At 36.7% G+C, this 22,517-nt stretch overlaps 2 protein-coding genes across 7 annotated transcripts in view; one reads left to right on the forward strand and one right to left on the reverse strand.

Annotated features, from left to right (window-relative positions):
* The window catches only part of Hrb27C (Heterogeneous nuclear ribonucleoprotein at 27C), a 30,684-nt gene extending 22,486 nt beyond the window's left edge, over window positions 1-8,198 (reverse strand). For 4 of the 5 annotated variants that reach the window (XM_033327004.2, XM_033327000.2, XM_033327002.2 and 1 more), the window contains exons 1-7: window positions 8,036-8,198; window positions 6,761-6,968; window positions 6,465-6,651; window positions 4,534-4,616; window positions 3,639-4,032; window positions 2,076-2,276; window positions 23-178 (exon numbers count right to left, since the gene is read on the reverse strand). In XM_033327004.2, coding sequence (XP_033182895.1) covers window positions 23-178; window positions 2,076-2,276; window positions 3,639-4,032; window positions 4,534-4,616; window positions 6,465-6,651; window positions 6,761-6,968; window positions 8,036-8,073 — 1,267 coding nt within the window. In that variant the 5' untranslated portion in view covers window positions 8,074-8,198. The remainder of the gene's footprint in view (window positions 1-22; window positions 179-2,075; window positions 2,277-3,638; window positions 4,033-4,533; window positions 4,617-6,464; window positions 6,652-6,760; window positions 6,969-8,035) is intronic. The other variant, XM_076622809.1, reaches the window with a different exon arrangement.
* Window positions 8,199-11,199: 3,001 nt separating this feature from the next.
* Chsy (Chondroitin sulfate synthase) lies at window positions 11,200-22,210 on the forward strand. Of its 2 annotated transcripts, none has more exons than XM_033326959.2 (7): window positions 11,200-11,536; window positions 14,725-14,819; window positions 15,232-16,222; window positions 18,346-18,486; window positions 18,562-18,742; window positions 19,786-20,142; window positions 20,259-22,210. In XM_033326959.2, exons 3-7 carry the CDS (start codon window positions 15,404-15,406, stop codon window positions 21,218-21,220), a joined length of 2,460 nt encoding a protein of 819 aa, XP_033182850.1. In that variant the 5' UTR covers window positions 11,200-11,536; window positions 14,725-14,819; window positions 15,232-15,403; the 3' UTR covers window positions 21,221-22,210. The 2 variants fall into 2 exon arrangements, with proteins under 2 accessions (XP_033182850.1, XP_033182851.1); XM_033326960.2 differs by lacking the exon at window positions 11,200-11,536 and adding an exon at window positions 11,554-12,146.
* The last annotated feature ends 307 nt before the right edge of the window (window positions 22,211-22,517 follow it).

Here is a 22,517-nt window from a genome sequence, read left to right on the forward strand (position 1 = left end):
GGAGCGCTGGCGGCATACCCACCTTGGTTGCTTTCTCCTCCTTGGTACGAACGCTGAGGATAACTAGTGTCAGCGTAATTACCATATGCAGAGTACCCAGTATAATCCGGAGTTTTAGCTGAACTGCTACTGGACCCAGGTGCACCTGAACCGGTGGTCTGTCGCGAATACATGTCACCTGGAACATTGATTTTCACCGTATTATCCAACTTCCCCACTTACCTCGTTTCGTTTATTCATAAGCTGTGAGACAGTTTTCCCCACGACAAAGATACATTTTGGATACTTCCCATGGAATAACCGAGGCACCGATACATAATTCGATTACTTTACGACAGAGAATTTATTATGAGAGTGTTCGTGAATTACAAACGATCGGATGAAAGTATCGAAAATATATCTCTCTCATTTCATTTCGCTTTCTTTTATGAACAATTTTAAATAAAAAAGCAAATTTAACATAAAGGGATTATTATTGTATTAAATAAATTAAGATCAGTACGTGTAGAGAATAGACATAAATACGTGCAATTAAAAAGCATCGTGGACAATTATGAATAAATGTAAATGCATTTGGACGTGTTGACTTTGTAAAAGACTGATTATGCAAAACAAGCAGAGAATTGTACTGATCTCGACAGATTAAAAAACGAATCGATGTCTATTACTATCGGAAACGTAAATTGTTATTATGTTATAAAATTCTAGAAATTCTATGCAATGTAAATTTTAATAGGAAATAAAATCGAAGACAAATTCGACACAAATTCTACTAGACTCTAGAGGAACTGGAAGGAGCGAGAATAGGATTGCACTATACTACATTACAGCAAGATATTTTTTTTTATAAAATTCCACATTTTTATATTCCTTTTTACAATGACATTTACAATAGCTCAGAAAAAACAACGTGAATACACTTAAAAAATTATTTCCAGATACCTAATCTACTCTAAAAATACCAATACTAAAAGAGCACTGACCAATTACTAGTCGTGGGAGGTATTAAAAAACAACCAATGAAAATAGAAAGAAAATACTTGTATTGAATTACATAGGACAAAGAATAACCCATTTGGGAAATAAAAATACACAATTAAGAGTGATGTAGCGAATGAGTAAGTGCGAGATGCCGATGATTACATTACTACGATTGTCCAGCGGACCTTGTCTAACGATTATAAGCATAACAAATATTCTAAGCATAGCTCTCTCTACCTTTAAGTATACACACTAATAAAATAGACATATATAAAATAACGATTTACAATTTTCGTAATCCTAAGTCGATCTGTATAAAAACTACGCATATTTATAGTTTGTACAAACGAAAGTACATGCTCTCGAACAATTCTGGACGCAAAAAAGGGAAACAAGCGCTGATACTAGAATTTCCGGATAATTAGGCAAACTAACGAAATGTGCAATTACATGGGAATCGGGGATCTGTAGAGGATCTTACAAATAGGAGAAAAATTTTATTCAATAAAAATAAACTTCTTCACTTTCGTTTTACAACATAATTAAATTCTTCGGTTTCTCGTTCCTCCAACCCCAATGCATGAAAAGCTCATCTCTTGTCGAACTCCGAAAGCCAATTTACAATTAATGAATTGTACGTTAACAGACAAAAGACATTATAACAAAACGGGTGTTACATTCTTGGATGATCCAAGGGGACACTTAACTATAGAATAAATTTTCGCAGTAAAAAAAATGCTGTTAATAAGCGAAACGTGATATCTCTCTCGATATCACGCTAAATTACAATCATGCGGTATCTCTCTTCGCCGCGTGCTTATTCGTTATTAGAACATCATTCTGGATACAAACACACCCGGATATGAATAATAATAAAGATTTTCTAATGAGCTATTTATTAAAAAAAGAAAAATAATGTGTTTTTAGTTGAAATAGTAAGAAAGGCAGACAGGGACACAGAGAAAGACAATGAAGGATAAAAGAAATACGAAATAATAGATAACTTATAGCCAGGCTCGACTATGTGAAAATGGAGCTGTATGCGAAAGGGTGGTAAGAGGACAGAGTTTGTTTGACTGAGCTTGAAGACTCACCCTGCGGGCCAGAGGGGTTCGAGTTGGAGTTGGGCTGCGAGGAGTTAGGCTGAGGGGGCTGAGGTGGTGGCTGGGTCCCAGGAGGAGGACCGTTTTGTGCCATGTTCCAGGAGTTCCAAGAACCCCCGGGCCCGCCCCCCGCAGCCCCGCCAGTACCCGCCGTGGGCCCATAGCCCCCTGAAGCGGCGGCCGCCGGCCCACCTGCGATTATCAATCACACAAAACACGTCACCGACCACCGTTCTCTCTAAAGCGTTTTCTTATTAATTTCATCGATCACTTTAGTGCCAAGTACTAATAAATGTACTAATAGACGACGTTTAAATCCTTACCAAATTAATATTACCACCATTAACGGTTTTTAAAAATATTCGAAGATTATTACTAAAAAAACTGAGCACCAAATGTACTTGGTTTATTATTGAAAGGGTTACTATTACTTGGAAGAGTAATGAACACTCCGTATCAACCATCAATCGAGAAGTTTTGCAATTGTTCTTGGTATAGTAAGAGTTGAAAAGGATAAGAGTCCTGCTTACAAATCTTGTTGCGCAAAAGCAGGTAAATTATTTTATTGTAACAAATAAGAAAGTATGTAATTTAGAGACAGGTTGTATTCGCTGTTCTTAACTGGTCTTGGCACTCAAATGTTCGGTTTTATATATGGAATGTCTTTTAGTGTCCTTAACATTCAATGTTACCTGACCTAAAAATGTCCATGCTTGATTTCCTCGGTAGATAATTCTGCGATAAGAATGTATTTAAAATGTATAAGCATAGTAAATGTTTCATCTCTTTTGCTTGACTATCGTAAACTTTGGTTTCTCCAGATCTGAATTATTTTATAAGAAATGCAAGCACAGACATAGTAGATAACACATCATGAGGTTCAATATCTCGGAAGTGTTCATTATCGAGAAAATGTATTGATTCAGACTCGACGAAGAAAACATTGTATGTTTTAATTCCAAATTACTCTGCAAAAATAAAATGTAATTACTGGTCTCACGATATGGTCAAACGGAAATTTGTAGCAACACTGATAAACATATGATATTAAAAAGTATGTTAAAGAATAAGTAAGAAATGAGTCTGAATTGACATAATTTCGATATACACTTAATATTTATGATGTCCTATTGTATTCTCTTTCCATAATAACCTCCAAAGAGTATCAAAGAAATGATAATTAATTGTGTATTAAAAATATTTGCTTTCTCATCTTTATTTTTTCCTAACATCTCCAAAAAGGATGGAAGGGGTAAGGATAGGATCAAAGTTACTGTTAACCTTTATAACTATGACCTTATAGTATACTATCCTTCCGAAAAATATATAAATAAAATTATCAGATGGTTTTTAAATTACGAACTGAATTTTAAGAAAAAACTTTCCAATTATCATTTATAATGAATTACAATTAAAACTGTTTCAAAACAATTATACAGAACGTGACGAGAAATGAAATCATATTGGTACATTTTTAATGTACTTATAACCAAACTTATCAAATATTTTGTTATTTTTAAGAACAAATTGAATAGTCAATTTAGTAGAACTTACCATAGCTTCCATATCCTTGAGTAGCCGCCGCAGGCTGGACATTGTAACTATTCCCCCACTGATGGTGGGGAGGCGGCGGTATTTGTTGTTGTTGTGGAGGACCAGGAGGTGCACCCCAACCTTGCGAATTATATTGAGTAGTGTATCCAGCAGCATATCCTCCAGTCTGAGGACTGGTACCCCAACCTTGATACTGCTGCATCATGTTTCCTGGTGGGCCCATTGGACCCCCCATCATAGGTCCACCCATCTGACCATTTGGACCGCCCATAGGTCCCATATTCCCAGCCATACCCATTGGAGGCCCACCTTGTTGAGGTGGTCCCCATTGACCTTGATGGCTATCATTCATTTTGCTAGAAGAATCTCGTGGTTCTGCACGTTTGATTTCAACCTGTAATCAAAAAATCAGGACGATATGTATGAAACACAACACTCTTATTATCCATCCTCTATGATTGAAATTAATTTGAGATAAATAGGATTTCAACCTCGATTGAATATAAATAATCCTATTTATATCTTAATTTTTATTTTTCTTACTCTTTTGTGAGAATATGATTAAACCTTTGGAACTCGCCGAGTCTTACATCGATTCTAAAGTATATTCTAATTTTTGACTTGCCATATAACGCATATATATACGATATTCTAGACCTTTCACTCTTTGAAATTGATACTTATATATTAAGGACTAAACATACAATAGTTAAGAGTAACATAGTATGAGAAAATTGTGTAAAATAAAATAAGTACTATAACTAACATGATTATGTAAAACTATGCGGTACATAACAGTAAATTACCGTTCACACATACATTCATACTTATTATTATTTTACATTACAATAATCTAATGATATATAATATATACTAGTGTGTAGGTATGCTATACCTGTTTTCCATTTAAGTTGACGAAATGCTCCGCTACGCATCGGTCCACTGCGTCTTCATCCTCAAAACTGAGAAAGCCAAATCCTATCGCCCAAACGTGAGAGTATATCAAAAGGTGCCCCATACATTTATACAACAAATACATTTCCTTTATATATAATCCCAACCTTCTGAATTTTTGTCATCATACCATTAGCATTACATTTTATTCTTTTCTGCATATTTTATTTGTACAAATTGATCGTTACATCAATTATCCTTTATGATATTAATGATAATGATTACGAGTATGATTTGGAAAAACATATTTTTATAGTATTTTACACGTAATTTTTTGGTATCAATTGGAACATGCATCTTTCAAAATTTTGTAAATATTTATTGTACAGAACAAGTTCATATAGTATTTATTTTGAATAGTCATAAACTTAAAATACTTAATCTAGTAAATTTATGATGGCTGATTTAAAGAAGCTTCTTAGATTCCTATTTAATGCTACAAAAAATATTCACATATTTTGAATGATTATAACGATGCTAATTTTCTTTTTCATTATTAGGAAAAAATTTTGCTTACAGAATAAGCTGTCACCACATAAGATTATCTGCTAATCTAGTTAAATAAACGCATATCATCTCAATTGTAAAGAAATATATCTTGTTAGAAAGATATTATGCATAAAAAAAGGTTTATTTGTTGTCCTCGCTAAATTTATTAACTTCTTGAATGCAGCCACCAAAAATGAATATATAAAGAATAAAGAAGTAATATACCTATATCTGAGTATTGAACAGTTAATACATATTAAAATATAAAGATATCAGTATTAAGATAAAAAATTTTCAAGTAAAAAGACTACTGAAATAAATAATATTCTACTTTATGTAAATATATAATTGTTATAAACTGTAAGCTATACGTAATTTTTTATACACATATGATATTAAGAATAAATATAACTAACTCATTTATTATTTAATGAAGAACAAGTGGGTAATAGTAATAAAAAATCAAATTACAGCGTATCTTACTAGTAGCTTAACTTGACGTAAGTTATGTACATTTTAGCTTATGTACTTAATAATCTGATAGTCTTAAGCTATCCTTAATAGAACTTAGCCAAAATCACAATATATATTTAATGTAATTTAATATAACATAAAGTATCTTAACGTTTTTTAAGGTAAGACAAGGCGAATTATTAAGAGTAGCAAAGTAGGATAAGAATACTATGTAAATAACTATGCATAATGCATTGAGTTTTATATATAAGTACTTAAAATATTTTATAAATATGTATTGAAAACAAATAATATTAATTAAGAAGACTGTGAGTCAGGATGTATTAATCATAATTATTAAAGGAAGCAAGAGCAGGGTCTTTAAAAAAGGGTAATCAAGCAGAGGAAGTTTAATGACCACAAATTATTAACTGACTTTAGGCACAAAATCATATTACTCAAATTTATATTAATTAATTATTATCTTTAAAGTTTACGCTTATTTTCTTTCGTCTTTTTATATGTTAAAACTAGATAAAATTTTAATGTTGTACTTTAAGTAATGGGTGTGCTGCATTCAAGTCAGAATTTTTGATTCCTTATAAAATATACTCATATGCACATATTTATTTTGTTATGTTACTATAATGTGTATATCAAATTACATCAAAAATATGTTAGTGAAAAAAACTTATTTCAAGAATTCTGACTGTACTTTCGGACACATAATAAACAAGATGATGATATCCAAATATTTATAAAGCACATTGTTGACCATGGTTCCCATTATATTAAAAAAGGAAATACTCTTATAAATGCAAAACATCATTGGATAAAGTGATATCTTGGATATCATTAATGTAATAAATGGAAACCATTTCAAACAATGCCAATTTAGATATATACATATAATTATCACATCGTACTCACCTCTTGACTTCTTCTTTTCTTGATCATACATTATGACAACCTCCATAACTTTACCAAAACGGGTAAAGAATGACCTCAAATCTGTTTCAGTCACGTTACTTGGTAAGCCACCAAGGAAAACTTTTGGAAAGCCTCCACTGCGTTTCGGCTTTTGCTGAGTGCGTGGATTACAAGGCTTTGGGTCAATCTGTAATAGACACATAAACAATAGGCATAAATAAATTTGTTATATTAAATTATATCAACTCTAGAAACATTTATATTATTTTTATTTTATTAAATAAACTAATACTAACTGTGCGCCCATCAAGTTGATGCGGTCCATTCTGAAGAACTAATGGAACATTAGCTGGATCACTAAATGTTACAAATCCAAAACCACGACTGCGTCCAGATTCACTGTTTTTCATAACAACACAATCAATTACTTCGCCATAACGGCCAAAGTAACGTTGCAGGTTTTCCTGCGTTGTCTCCCACGACAAACCACCAACAAACAGCTTTCTGTAGCAAAAAATTAAAAAAGAGTTATTAATATAACCATATAATTAATACAATCTAAAAAAAGTGTTTTCAAGACAAATTACAATTAACAAGAATAAACAAATATTTCGAATAAAATAACTACTGGAATACAATTTTTATAACAGGTTATATAACGAAAAAAATTTCGAGGGAGATATTGTACGAAATATATCTAGGTTATTTAATATAATAAATAATGAAAAACAAAAAATGATATCTGCATTTCATACATATTCATTTCATATTTTATATTTATATATATATAAATAATAATATATATATTATAATATATATATAAAAGTACATAATATGTATTACAAAACCATTTGTCAATAACTTATTCATTCCGATAATAATTCATAACATTAACGTATCCCACGATACAATTTTTCTCAATAATAAAAATTCTCGGAAAAATCGGTATATAATACACGGATTAGCACGTATCTAACAATAATCGTAATTAGTGAAGCATGCACGAAGAAAGTCATGTAGCGAGGGAGTATTGAAATACTTCGATCTTTCAGGATATAGAGCATAAAAATAGAGAATCTAGAGCTAAAGGATGTAATGAGCGACGATGCAGTAGCATACTTTCACACCGAAATAATATATAGAAAATATACGATATCCCTTAGCTATCATACTCATGATCAACGATATCTCCAAAACGGCACTATCTAAATGACTAAGAATGCCGGGTCGTGCACGAGAAGAACACTAGACAAGACCGGCATCGGCGAATTATTCCTCTCTCACGAAATGCTACATATCCCAGTCGCTTATTGCTATGGGGAAAAAGGTTGGCCTCGCGTATCGTGGAAATCATATACAAGTAGCAAAAGCTAATGACGTTTTACGTTGTGCGGATAAGAAATTGAGCTCGAGATCAAGAAAAGATTGTAAGGAAATATGAAATACGAAGTAACTGCAATACGCAAATGGAGATCCCACGCAATAAACCCGACAGCCCGTGAACGCGTCGATCGAAAATTCTCGCATAAAAAATAGCTTCAAACGGCTGCTAATACACAATTCAAACTTACCCCTTTTCGTCGTCGTCCATTTCGGTTTTCACTCTCATAATATTTCACTTAAAACTACGAGAATGTTGTTAATATTAGGGCGCGAATGGGAATATGGCACGATGCTTAACGCGGACGAGGCTAATGGCTCCCTACGATGAACGCGACGTCGAGAACAGAATGTAAACGTAACGAAGCGACTCGCGTCACTTCCGTTAATGAACTAGTCAAATCAGCAATCGTATTCATTGGCGCCTCAGGGGTGTGCGCAGTGGAGCAATACTCCCTCTATAATACAAGTCTTACAGCTACATTTTATGTTCGTTAAATAATTCACGTTTTGACTAACAGTATCTTTTTCCTAAATAAATGACACGCATTTATGAAAATTAATGGATATTTCTCTTATTAAGGAAATAAATTATAGTTGCAAGTTTGTACCGATTAAAGTCTCATTGCAAGGATTTGGTTATTACAATCCTGAAGAAAATATTATACAAGTTCAATGAATTCAATATGCAAGTAAACAATTAATGGAATGATCAATAAAATTTTTTTTTATATTGGTATTAGATAAATAAGAAATATGTCGGAATAAATATACCAGTTGAATGCAGTAGTGCTTCTGGGTTCAACGATCTGTCGTCACATAGCTCCCGCCATTTTGTCCTCCAACTGGCGGGAAATTTTAAATCGGCTGCAATTTATCAGCGCATTGAAGATACGCTTCGTATACAGAGAAAATTGAACCCTCTTTCTTTAATCGTGAGAACGTGCCCGCCCGCATGAAAAAAATGTATCTACATCACAAACTATCGTATATCTATCGGAAATTCACAGTTTTATCAGATAAAATATACTAATTTCCTTCCTACATAAAATGCAATCTTCTAGTTATTGCATAATGTATAAGAAACCGTGCATTGTGCAACGCATTAGTGTCTATACCAATATTAATTTCATGAAGAACTCAGGCAGAACGATGGTTTTATTAAAATCTGTGTAATCTCCTGCGTTAGTACGTGAGATCTAATTAAACACATTTTGCTTGAATTTAAAGTCAAACATCATGTTCGAGATGCATACCAGAAACAACAAATTAAATATATAAATCACACCTACATATGATGCAATGCAAAAATAATTTTATGCATTTTTTCCTTTTTTCCCGGACGAATTATTTGCATTGCATCATGTCGAATCTCTTATCTGATAAACTGCGATAATGTAAAACAAGCAGAACCGAACGATCATCAAAGCAATCGTTAGCCTCTGGATATTTTTAAAAATGTATATCTCAACTTTGAATTTTTGTTTAAGTATTTAGTGTTACGTCACTACGAAAAAAGAACACGTGTTCATTCGAAAGGAGCTGATCAAATAAATTTCACTAGAGGATAGAAGTAACAGATTCTAAACATCCGAGACATGAACAGTTAAAGACTTATGCCGATACTGTTACTTTTTCAAATGTGTGCCTAGATACGTTTTCACCCTCTTTTCCATCCTACACGTCGTTAAAGATCACGCATTTCTCCAAACGCAATAAAGCATATTCGTCGACCAAAAACCATAACGAAGATGGCCTAAACTAGAGGTTATCACATGTGTAGAATTCGAGGGATTGGTTCCTCTTTCTCCACTGCTTTCCGGCCCGGAGGATATCCACGAAGCGGCTAAAAATAAAATTATTTAACCCGTCTCGTCACGAGCAAACTTTCCTCTTTCGACTGATTCATCCGGTCTAGACTTCACTGTAATCATTTGAATCATCATAGAACTAGCGTTATCCAATCGCTTCATAGTTCGCCTTGATCAACGATCGTGAAATAAGCAGCTATCAAAATTAAACGAATAGAAGTACATATTAAAATACCATATCAAGATATGGATAACCAAATGTCGCTGTAAATAATCGCGTGTCGCTAGTCGATCTTTTTGAAATTCTCATAGTACACCTACGTCTACGGTTTGCGTCTTAATCCGATCGTTCCGCTCGAGCAAAGCTCGAGCATGGCGAATGGAAGATAATATAAAATTCACGAAGCGTAAAGGTAGTTCAATTCGCTTCTATTTCGACGGAAGTTCCTGCTTTACGGACACGATGCTATAGTGTGTCAGCTTCGACTGTTCTTACTAGTCGGCGCTTAGTACTGTTCGTTGTGTGCTACTTTCTAGCACGCGACGACCGCGTAGGCGTTGGCTACATACATAATTTATTTTACGCATCTAGTTACACAATACGTTAACCAGATATACTCATATACACATGTCCTCTCTTGGCGCTCATCGAGAGTAAACAAACGTCCCGTTTGCCGACAATCGAAGGCGCGTGGTACAGAATGTATCGTATTTACATGACAATAGATACACGAGCAATCGGTTTTAATTTCGTATTTAGAATCACTCTGACGATACCAAGAACGATAAGACTACTTTATCTTTGATAAAGTTATTCCTATATGTTTGCTATAGTGTACGCTATAGACAGCGATATAGACAGTACGCTGTATATGAAAAAAGGTGCAAGTTGACAGTGTATCTCTTAGCTGTCACGATTCCTGTGAAAAATTTTGTTCATTTTTCTTCTAAAGATGTCACCGTCTCAAGGTGTATAACGTGCTACAGATAAGAGTACTTTTAGAGGGTCACGAGTTCTAAATTTAGACCCTGTATGTGTTCGACCGTACCGTTTGCTCCAAAATTTAATTAATCACGTCTATATCGACAACCGACCATCCATTAAAAATAGAAGCTACCTCGACGAGATTAAACAATTCAATGTCTGTTCTATATAGAAATAAAACAATTTTACAGTTCACTTCTTGTCACGGAACCCGCGCACGAACCTCGCCACGAATACTTTGGCAACATAATATCTCGCAAGTTTCTGGTCGTATTAAAAAATATTTTGCAGGAAACTCGTTTAAGCAATGCCTACCACAGGTTCTTACATAATTTTTCACATCCCCACTTTAAGAGTCGCGCACATGCCTCTAAAAATGTTAAAGAATTCAGCTAGCATCGATGATCATACGCGTCATAGTCAGAAAAGGAGAAGCAAAAGAATCCTCCGAATCGGAAGCTGTCGAAAGTAGCCGAGGTCAGGAGCAGAGAGTGAAGCCTGCGTATCGACTCATTTCCATCGTATCTGAACGAAAAGTTTCTGCCTCGTCGCTTGAAAAGCTTTAGTATACCCCGGCAAGCCGATCAGGCTGGTTCTAGCTTGACTGCTTGTTGCCCGACAACTGCTTGCCCGACTGTCTGACTGCTACTAGCCAGCTCGTCTCGTTCAGTCGCTGCTCCGACATCCTGCTCGCAACACGACCGCGGTCGGTGCCAGTGCGGTGTATTCCGTGGGCCTTTCCACGTTTCTGTCGTCATCTTACGGGTTACGGTTTCTGTCATGCCGTGGCGGATGCTGCGAGGCCGTAACATGGCTTTTTTCGGCGTCAGATAGACCCACGTGTACACGCTCAACGTGAATCCCATCAGCCGGGTAGACGACCAGCACGAAGAAGAGTAAGTTGCCTCGGGAGACAAGATACATGTATCCGCGAGCGATGATCAGTGATTTGCTTGTTACTTCTCTTAATAGCAATACGCGAACACCATTGGTAAATTGAATGGTGAAATGTCGAAGAAGATATAGTGTAGAACAATCCAAGTTTTTTCGGTGAAATAGTGATCGTGAGAAAGTCTCGTCGGCGGACGAAAAGAAATATTTAACCGAAGGTGAAATTTTAATTCCCGGATGAAATTTGAAATTTCATTTGCCGGCTGACTTACGTAAGTGCTTCCGCGTTTAACAAATTACGATGCCAGGAGGACAAAGGATATTTGTTTAGAAGATCGAGTTGTCGTTTAACGAGATTGTTCAGCCGTGAACTAGAATCGTTCCTTTCGTTATTATCGTGCTCTCGGACTCGAAAAGTCGATGACTCTTGGAGACTTCCACCGGTTGATCGGACAGGCTCAGATTGTCTTCGATTCGAGTCACGATCACGTTGAACCTAGTCGTCTAACGTGTCTTTGTTGCTCCGGTGATTCTGTGTCTTGAACGCGGCTCGATGTCTGTGGGAACAATTAGCGGAGGCTTCGTTCCAGTAACAGCTTTTAATGGATGGGTCAGGTCAGTCTTTCGAAAATACCATCGTCCCGAAGTTCATGAACGTCGGCGGTCACGAGAATCGTTGATCGCAACGTGTTTTTACTCAGCCGACCACTTTGTTCTGACTGACCAAGAAATGTATGCAAATCTATCATGCAGAGGCGATTAAAATTAACATGGGGATTTCCTCGTTCTTTAACAAACGTTCGTTAAACGGAATAGAATTTCATGACAATTTTTCATTCGGTAATCTTTGAATTGTTCATCCTGCATCGTCTAATAAAAATAATCGTATTCTGCTGCATCAACTTCAAATTAGATTTTCTTCGCGTCAAAGATAAAGGAGATGAAAGTGCATTGACATTTTCTTTTATGGTATTGATGACTGTGGAGATTCTTGTTCCAAGCGACTCATCCGCGCTAGTTCATCCTTATCTCCCCTATATAGAACTAGAAGTCGTATTCTACCGTAGGAACTAGAGGAGATCTGGAGCTGACTTTCGGCTTAAACCGGTTCTCCCGCCTTTCGTTCGTCCTCGTTCGTGCACGTCACTTCGAATCGCATCCTTTAACGGGATGAACACCGGGATTTCGTGGATTCACCGATTCGACCGTGTAATCACGATTGTCAACACCTTTCACGACCCTCGCGTATCGTTTCTCGGAAACTTCTAACGGTATCAAGCTGAATTTTTCTAGAAATTTTCCTTTCCCCGTTTCTCCGTGAGATTATAGATTCGTAGAAAAAAAATGTAACAAATGTAATCGCAACGATTTTTTCGCACCGATACTTCAAAATTATCTTCAAACTGTTATTATTCCGAACAATCTTTCCTTGAAAGCGATAAGATTAAAATATCACGAACGAATATTGAATTTATGTGTCACTTGCTATCGGATATTTTTGTACAAATCGAGACAATTTACATTAATCACGGATTTTAACGGGAATTTGTTTCTTCTTAGTTCCTGGTGAGAATAAACGCGAGAAGATTGTGAGAACGGAAACACGGGTGTGCGAATAACCATTGGGAACAATCGACGATGACCATCAGCGACCTTTCATTTAACGAATAATTAATTTACAGTTAACGCGAAAGTACTTTCTTCTTGATTAAATCCCACTATCCTATGAGTATCTCGTGAACATTTAGATTCGTCTCTTACAATCGAATTAGTCTGTCGAAAGACAAACTAATTAATTCCACTGTTCGTGTAGTTTTCAATTTATGAACCAAGTGCAGAACTAATATTCAATGCCTTAAAAAAACGGGGGACTTTTTTAAATGACTCTACTTATTACAAGGAGATGACATAAATAATCAGAAATTTCAAGATGATTTTTAGGAAATAGTATCTCTGTTTCTTACCTCTCTCTCTCTCTCTCTCTCTCTATTTCAATCTGTGGAGTTGATCAGCGTGATCAAAAGATTCGGAATCAAAATTCTGTTTTATTATCGCGTACGGACTTTGGAAAGGCGATTCAATCATTGGTGGTAATATATTATTTACGATTATGAAGAACGAAATAATCGCACATTAATTTATTCGCAAATGTATAATTAAAATATATCTTGACCCAAATAATCAAGTTTCGAATCGGCAATGTACTACATACGTTTTTTCTCGTTAGCTCCGCGCGAACAAAAGGACGTCATGCATCGAAATTCAATGACTGCCCGCATTCAGATATGCAGGATCGTGCCTGGAACCGGTTTCCTCAAGGGACGATTCTTTGTCTACGCCGATTTAGGGAATAAATCTCCACTAACCATTTAGGAGACGACTCAACAAACGTGGTCGTTTCTCGCATTATCCATTACTGAGATGAACATCGCGACACGCTTAAGTAGGATGCTTACGATCTCCACGTATGTAATTTGAAACACGCGGAAAAAATATTTAACGGTACTTCTAAAGAAATTAAAAAATATATGTGAAGAATTCGAGTCACAGACTAACTTGACGATATAGGAAATTCTTCCATATTTGCTAAAACAGTGACTGAACTAGCGGGTTAATTGATCGACGATTTCTTCTAACGGCGCCAGGTTCTCATTTCTAGACGCTATTATATTCTGTATCCTGCGGCTGTTCGGACTCACACAGTGCCAGGTCTGTTCATTTTCTTATCACCGTTCTTACGACGTTGCAGGAAATTGTACGAAAACGGAATCGTTAAACTCCTGACCCCTATTCGAGAAATAATCTTCAAGTACAACAGATGTCTGATCATCTTTATCGAAAGGTTACGATCGAGTTTATTACAATGAATATTATCAAGGGACATCTTGATCGGCCGTCGTCGACTATAAATTGTCTCAGACCATAGGCGTTCGAACGACGAATGAATACGAATTATCGTATCAATCTATCGGAATTTACGACCGGACAATTACGAAATATTTAATGTGTCAAAGAGTAACCGCGATGGAAGAAGATCAGTCATTAATTGCCGACTCGAAGGTTCCAGTCCAAGTATTATTTAGCACGTGTGCGACCTCGATTGGCCGTATTAATATATTGACCGTAGTAATCTTTATTTTATCCGCGTATTGTTTGCTCTGTATCTAGCAACAGTGTTTTGCGTATCTTTCAGATTAACATGAACGACCGATTCGCGTTGAAAACTGCTGCACCATGGAATTCGGAGAAATGCAGTGGAAGGAATCGAGGTGGTAGAACATGTTGAACGTAAGTAGTCGTGGTTTACTTGTGGTAACTGTGAACGGAGAGACCAGTTGATTACGTCATATTTAAAGATACCATATCGTTGACAAAGATTATAGATTTCGGTGGACTCATCAGCCGCGAGGTTAACGTAAAAATAAATGGCTAGTTAAACAACGAACGCTTTTGTAGTCTCGCCGGGTGCGGTGAAAAATACACAGGCAAAGTTTGTTCTTTAAATGGCAAACAAACGTGAGCCAAAGTCCAGTGAATGCCTTTTAACGAACCGAATTGCCAATTCAAAGGGGTGTCTTCGTTTCTCTTTCGACTTCTGTTTTTTCTGACGATTACAAAGCGATATTTGTTCACTGGATTTTAAATGCCAAACCGTCGTGGATCAGATTCTAAAGAAGAATTATGAACGGTTGTCCAACAGGTCTGAGCAGAACTCGCGCTCAGTGTCGAGAAAGAGGAGCAATGGGATCGTACGAGGAATTCCCAGCAATTACGCTAATTAGCACATTGAAATCATTAAAGAAGAGGATCGCGACGGTTAGAAAGATGACGATGAACCTAGCCGGAGGTCCAGGCACCCCGGAAGAGTATCAATGGAAGAGGTGACGTTTCACCCAGTGATGCGTAAACGGCGTGGATTGGCCAGTGCCATTCTAGGCCTGATACTGGGCCTTGTCCTAGGTTTTCTCATTCAAAGCTACAAGATACTCTCGTCGAGCCATCACCAGCGATTAAATGTTTACTCGTCTTCGATGCCTGGACCACGAATGTTGATCAGATCGTCGGCACGAAACGTTCCCAAATTGGACGACGATGAACAGATAAACAGTTCGTCGACCAGCTTGGTCTTCGTGGGCGTAATGACTGCTGGCAAATATCTAGACTCGAGAGCTAAAGCGGTTTACGAGACTTGGGGTAAAGAGCTTCCAGGCAAAATTGTCTTCTTTTCGTCCGAAAACTCCGTCGTCCCAGGTAATTGTCCAGACCTACCTTTGGTACCTTTGCCACGGGTCGACGACACTTATCCACCGCAGAAGAAATCATTTATGATGCTACAATACATGTGGAACAATTATGGGGATCGTTTCGAGTGGTTCCTCAGAGCTGACGACGACGTCTACGTGAGAACGGATCGTCTGGAGAAATTGCTACGATCCGTCAACTCCAAGAGGGCCATGTACATTGGCCAAGCAGGCAGAGGCAACTCCGAGGAATTCGGTCTGCTATCGTTGGAGTACGACGAGAACTTTTGTATGGGTGGGCCAGGTGTTATTCTGTCCAGGGAGACCTTAAGGAGGATCGTGCCGCACATCAAGTATTGTCTGAGACATTTGTACACTACGCATGAAGACGTCGAATTGGGAAGGTGCGTGCAGAAGTACGCCGGTATACCTTGTACCTGGAGTTACGAGGTAATTTTCTTTCTTTCCAAACTTTTGCTCGCTCGCGACAAGTTGTTGGCGTTCTTTCTTTTTCTTTTTCCTACTATCGCTTAATTGTAGCGTAAGTTCCGCGCAAAATGATTGTCGTAAAGTTTATTTTCGTAGTTCACTCCTTCTATGCAATGTTCCTCCGCTTCGTTCGACCACTTTATGAATCTCATCGTCGGTCATATAACTATTAAATCTATTTTCGGTCGTTCAGTTTACTACTCTCTCCTGATACAACATAGTTACTGGGGACGTACGTATCACGTGTAATTTGTTGATCGACACAGGCTCACGGTTCATTAAAACAACGTGCTATCCCACAGAACGTAATACGTACTTAGATATACCTTGATAATAGGCTGGACGTTAATGGAATCTTGCTTGAGGTAACGGTCATTTGCCCAAGAATTCGCAATTTCTTTGAAACCCTTGAAAAAATTCATGTCCTCTGTCGTTGATAATTGATTATTTCTAGAAGCAGTTTAATAACTGTTGTTTAGTAGGATGTAATAGAATTTTCGCACGGTCTAAACAGGGCCCACACGATACGTATTATCGGTTTAAATACATAAGCTACGCATCTGCATCATATACAGGGTACGCTATCATTGAGTTAACTCGGAAGGTACAATGTACAGATGAGGATGTTAGTCGTTAAGTACAAGCGAATAGTACCCTGGTAACCCAGTGGCCAGATCGAGTCATTCTCCTCCATCTTGACACTCAACATTAGGTCGAGGTGCTTAAGTAACAATTTGCAGCACGCAGCGCTTGAATCTCTTATCGCACTCCTTGCAATAATTTAATCGAACTGCACGGTTACGTTCATGGTTGCACGATGTTGCAATGCGAATTATTATGTCACGCTGCATCTGCTGACGACCACATCGACAGAATTATGGTTCGATAAAATAATTCTTTTTCTACCGTTTTATATCGTGTTAGGAAAAGCGGTCACGCTAGATCGAGGAACTTCCAGTATGAAAGAAAGAAGAGAAAAGATAGATCCTTCTTTATTTTCCCTTCTTTGTCTCTTCTTGTTTAAATACAAAATTTGAATAGGTAAAAAAAGAAAAGAAAAAAGAAATATACATGTTAGACATTTTTATCGGGGAACACATTTAACTCCTAAATCCAACATTCTCTTCTTGGAAAATGTAAATGCCTGGAAATATTGACTTATGGGGAGACGTGGATTGAAATAATGGAATAACTCATTCGGGACGCAAAATACAGAGATGAGGATGTTAGTCGTTAGATTCGAACAAATCGTAGCCTGCTAACCTACTGTATGTTCCCGTCTTGACGTTCGTCGTAAGGTCGAAACACTTAATAGCTATTCATACTACATGCAATAAGTACGAAGTATTTGTTTTAACGTTTTCACGCGTTTCCACTGTCAATCGATTGATTGCTCCACGTATTAAGCTTGCAATAACAGCACTACGATTTAAATATCAAGTAATAAGATAACAAATGACATCTTTTTCGACATTTCAATCACCAGATTGGTCCATATGAAATGTATTTGCAGATGAAGCTCAAATTTCATTTCTTCTTCGAAACATCCTAAGATGATTAGCAAATTCATATTTTCAATAACATAATTTGCAAATTACTCAAAGGAACACTGAAAACAGACAATACTAGAACATGGACGAGTTAACTTGAGCGATGTAATACTAGAATAATATCCTGTAATAAGACACCACCACACCCAGTCTCGCAGCTTGATTAACACTTGCTCTGCAGTCTCGGTAAGATGCAGTTTCATGTTGCTGATAATATTTATCATCAGACATTAAATCAATAAAAATTGTATACGTCAAGCCTGCTTTTACTTCGAATTATAAAAATTCGTCTCAATAATATTTACCAAGGAATCTCCAAATCTTTATTGTCTAAAAATCAATAAATTTCATCGACAGAAAAATGATCAAAGAGATAGTAATTTCAATTTTGAAATATCGTTTGCAATATAAAAATAATTATCGCGATACTAAATTATAGACTATGTAACAAAACAAACGACGACGGTTGTTATTTATTTCTGTCCCTTTAATGGCAATTGCAGCTAACGATACTCGATGCTTTCGTTGTTACAGATGCAGTCCATTCTATATCACAACAGTAGTGGAGCACAGGCGTTCACCGGAAACTTGAAGAAAAAAGAAGTTCACCGTGCTATTACTTTGCATCCTGTTAAAAGTCCACCTCACATGTACAGGTTGCACAATTACATGAGGGTTGGTATCGACTGGCGTAATATTACTTGCTAGTTTCCTCTGCAAGTTGCAAAACCTTCTCTATTTCCGTTTTAGGGGCTACAGATTCAAGATTTGCAACAGGAGAGACTCAATCTTCACAGGGATATTTACACGATGGCGAAACAGTTAGGAATTAGCGTGGAAAATCTCAAGAATTTCGAAATAGCCGATGGTGTTCCACTATTTCCAGTTAATCGCTACTCGAAAGAATATCCCGATGACACAGAAATATTAGGTAAATGAATATTTCCCAGGAATTCCGAGGTCGTAAAATTTCCACGAGGAACGTGGGCGGTTAAGCGACGTCGTTAAGATAAATTCGATGTCGCAAGAAGGTTTCCGTGCTCGGAAATATTTTACGGGTTTCGAATCGTTCATTTGAAGAACAATCGCGTTTCCCTGGATATGCGTTATTAATAGAACCATTTAGGCCGATTAGCCCGTGCGAATTGATCGTCGGACAGACGTGGCGTTGCAGAAACGAGCTACGACACGATTCGTTTGAGCCCATCAGACGAAACGATCAGCACTTCGATCATTTTCAACGATTCTATTCATTTCCATTTTCTGCACTTACAGACGTATTCACGTCTAATACGCGAGCAAGCACTCACCAACTGCTCCCGCTTTACATCCGCGTTCGTATCATGCTAATAAAATTTTCAATACGCTAATGGAACCAGAGAGTCATACTTTTCCATCGTATACATAATTATCGTATCTTGTACGAATCAGTTCTATGCATCTATGTAAGTCTTTCATGACCAAATATTCTTCGGGCTGTGTGAAAAAATAATTTCCTGTCAGCTATCGACGATGTTGATAATAAAAATAAAATACATTTCTTTCGATCTTCTTGTAAGGAGAACTTAATGCATTAAAATTGGGAGCAGTTTCACTGAAAACAAATACATTTATCGTTTAATTGATTAACAAAATTTTATAATACAGTGTTGTTCAAACGAAAGGGATAGTAGTAACATGCTGTATCTGTTCATATAAAGTTCATGGATATCTTTTGTCATTAATAAAATTTAAGTATTTAATGTAAATTACAGACCTTAAGTCGCATCAATTTTATAATAAAATTAAAAATATGTTAATACTTCGTACTTTCGTTGTTATATAAAATATCAAGCTAAATAATCTCTTAATAAATACGTAACATTTCCTAGTTTTCAAGGAAATATAATGTACTCGAATTTTCAAGCGGAGGTGTAAATTTCTCACAAGATAAGAATGTGTTAATAAAAATCCTCTTTTTTCTGTTTTAACCAGGTGTTCCAGCAGGACTTCGTTCGTTTAAACCGACAAGTAGCGACGAAGTAATTCCTTGGGATTTTTTGTCAAGATCCGAGTACAGTTTAGGCGATTCCAATCCCAGGAGAAGAATTCACAGTGACATAAAGGAAGGTCTGGAGGACATCACGAGGGAAGTAATGGCCTCTATAAATGCCTGTTCACGGCAGCGTGGCCGAGTCGTCGAGGAAAGGTCAACTCTATACGGATACAGGCGAGTGGATTCTTACGGCGCTGACACTATATTGGATCTTCTTTTGGTGTACCGAAAGTACAGAGGCAGAAAGGTTACGTTGCCCGTTAGGAGGCACGTGTACCTTCATCAACACTTCACAGGTATCCTTCATATCTCATCTGACAGATTTTCCACCGTTTCGTAAAAAGCGACGTAGTAAAATGCGAGACGAATAGGAAACGACGATTCGAAAGATGCGTTGGTTTTTTGCTCACAGGCCTAGAAATACGAGAGACCGTGAACGGTGAGGAAGTCGACGAGACGCGAAGAAGTCAGCAAAACGACAAATCTCTGCAAAACATATTCCGCGGTGGATTTCTAAACCTGAATTTCAACTTCGAGGAAGAGGATCCAGTCAAGAGCAAGATTATTCACTTCATCCTACCTTTATCCGGAAGGTACGAGGTTTTCCGAAGGTTCCTACAAAACTACGAAGAGGTCTGTTTGACGAGCGGAGAAAAAACGGCACTTTTAGTTATTCTGTATCGTCGCGAAACAGAAGATTCGTTCAATCGAACGATAGACTTGATAGAACAATTAAAATACAAGTATCGTAGCATCAGCATCGATATAATTCCTGTCTCTGGTACATTTTCTCGAGCCAAAGCTCTGAATTTCGGTGTGTCAAGATTGAAGGACGACGATTTGATGTTCTTCGTTGACGTCGATATCGTATTTACCGAGTCGGCTCTCTACAGAATTCGCGCAAACAGCCTTCTAGGTAGACAAATATATTTCCCGGTGGTGTTCAGTCAGTATGATCCAAAGGTCGTTTACAAAGGTAACAGAAAACAAGATACGTTCGCCATAAACGAAATATCGGGATATTGGAGGCAGTTTGGATTCGGTATCGTCTCCTTGTACAAACAGGATTACAAAAGCGTGGGTGGTTTCAATTTGTCTATCCAAGGATGGGGCAAAGAGGACGTGGATTTCTACGAGAAAGTGGTGAAATCCAATATTAAGATATTTAGGGCGGCTGACAAGGATTTGATTCACATTTATCATGACGTTGAGTGCAGCAAGGATCTTTCAGAGACACAGTGGTCCATGTGCATGGGAACCAAGACTGACACAATCGCTGGGATAGAGACTCTGGCTAAAATGATCTACGAAAATCCGGAGATACTGCAATTTGCCAAAGCCAGAAGAGAGAACTTGACGCGTGCAGCGGGTTGAACGACTTTCTAAAGGCTGAAGATATCTACTGTATCTCGGTTGTTAAGGTAGAAATTATGTTTGCAACCATAATGGTGCCAGAATGTTTCGTAGATAGGACATTTTGTAAATACGGGGTGTGACAACGAATCTTACATCGAAGTTCGCACCGAATGATAATTAATAATTGTTCGCGAATTCACCAAAGTCTTTGTCCTAATTGGACTACCATAATGGTCACGTTTGCAACTGTGACTTGCTCGCTGCATCGATAAAACAGATTCTAAACTTCAAATTTAATTTAATGAAAATAATTTAATGAAAATATTTATGTAATGAAAAGGTATTAAATGTTCTATTCGTATGTGTAGGTTGATTATCATATTTTCGTATACGTTACATATAGAAATCGCCATTGATATGCAGAGTATTAAGAAATATCAAAGAGCAAAACTTTACGATAATCGATATTAATACATATTTTGCATATTAGCTATTAATTAATACAAATTTCCATGTTGTTTGCGTTACGAACGTGATATATCGTTTTCGGTTGCTATTAGTGTGTAACGCGTACCGAATACTATTCATTTCGACCATAAGAGTAAATTAATACCACATCGTATTATAACAAATTTGTTTCTTTTATGATATAAAAAGAATGAAGAATCTATTATAGAAATCTCCGCTAGTTTCGTATAAACAGAAATAATTTTGTGAATAAGTAACTTAAGACGATTTAAGATGCCAATACTCTTTAAGAATACAGCGTAACATTACCCTTGAACGAATGTTGTAAGTACATGTGATATTATTGTGCCTTCTGTATAGATTTTTATTCGTGAACAATTTAAATACTGCCTATTTTATTTTATTTTTACCTTAATCACGATCGGCTATAAAAGAATGTCTAGCAATACAAGTTTTGCAACTTGCATAATCATTTATGCAAGTGGTTAAGATACTGGACTTGCTTCATCGGATTGCAAATAAAATTTATCTATTAAATAATCGTGTTGCGTTAATCGTTGTACCTCGATAAAAAAATTTCCTATCGCTCTTCAATTACATCTTGAAGGTACTAGATTTTTTTTTTCCTGTCAATTCGATTTTATATTTACATCCATCGAGGCAATCGTTTCCGATATTATCTATATTTTTCTCCATTAGAAAGTGTCTACAGCTTATAAGGCTTCACTCAAGGTCCCTTTAAAGAACGAAACCTTCCAATTAACCGATATCCCGTGAATCTTTCCTCAACATCTCCCGTTTCTGATCATTCTAACTATACACCCATTTTAGGTAGTTCCTCAGCAAT

The sequence above is a fragment of the Bombus vancouverensis genome, chromosome 11 (assembly GCF_051014615.1).
Source record: "Bombus vancouverensis nearcticus chromosome 11, iyBomVanc1_principal, whole genome shotgun sequence".
NCBI classification, from domain to species: Eukaryota; Metazoa; Arthropoda; class Insecta; order Hymenoptera; family Apidae; genus Bombus; species Bombus vancouverensis.

Coding starts and splice junctions, on each gene's coding strand:
- Chsy (XM_033326959.2), top strand. CDS start 15,404: ATGGAAGAGGTGACGTTTCACCCAGTGATGCGTAAACGGCGTGGATTG. Junction 18,487..18,561: donor GGTTGCACAATTACATGAGG/GTTGGTATCGAC, acceptor TTTCCGTTTTAG/GGGCTACAGATTCAAGATTT. Junction 20,143..20,258: donor CCTTCATCAACACTTCACAG/GTATCCTTCATA, acceptor TTTTGCTCACAG/GCCTAGAAATACGAGAGACC.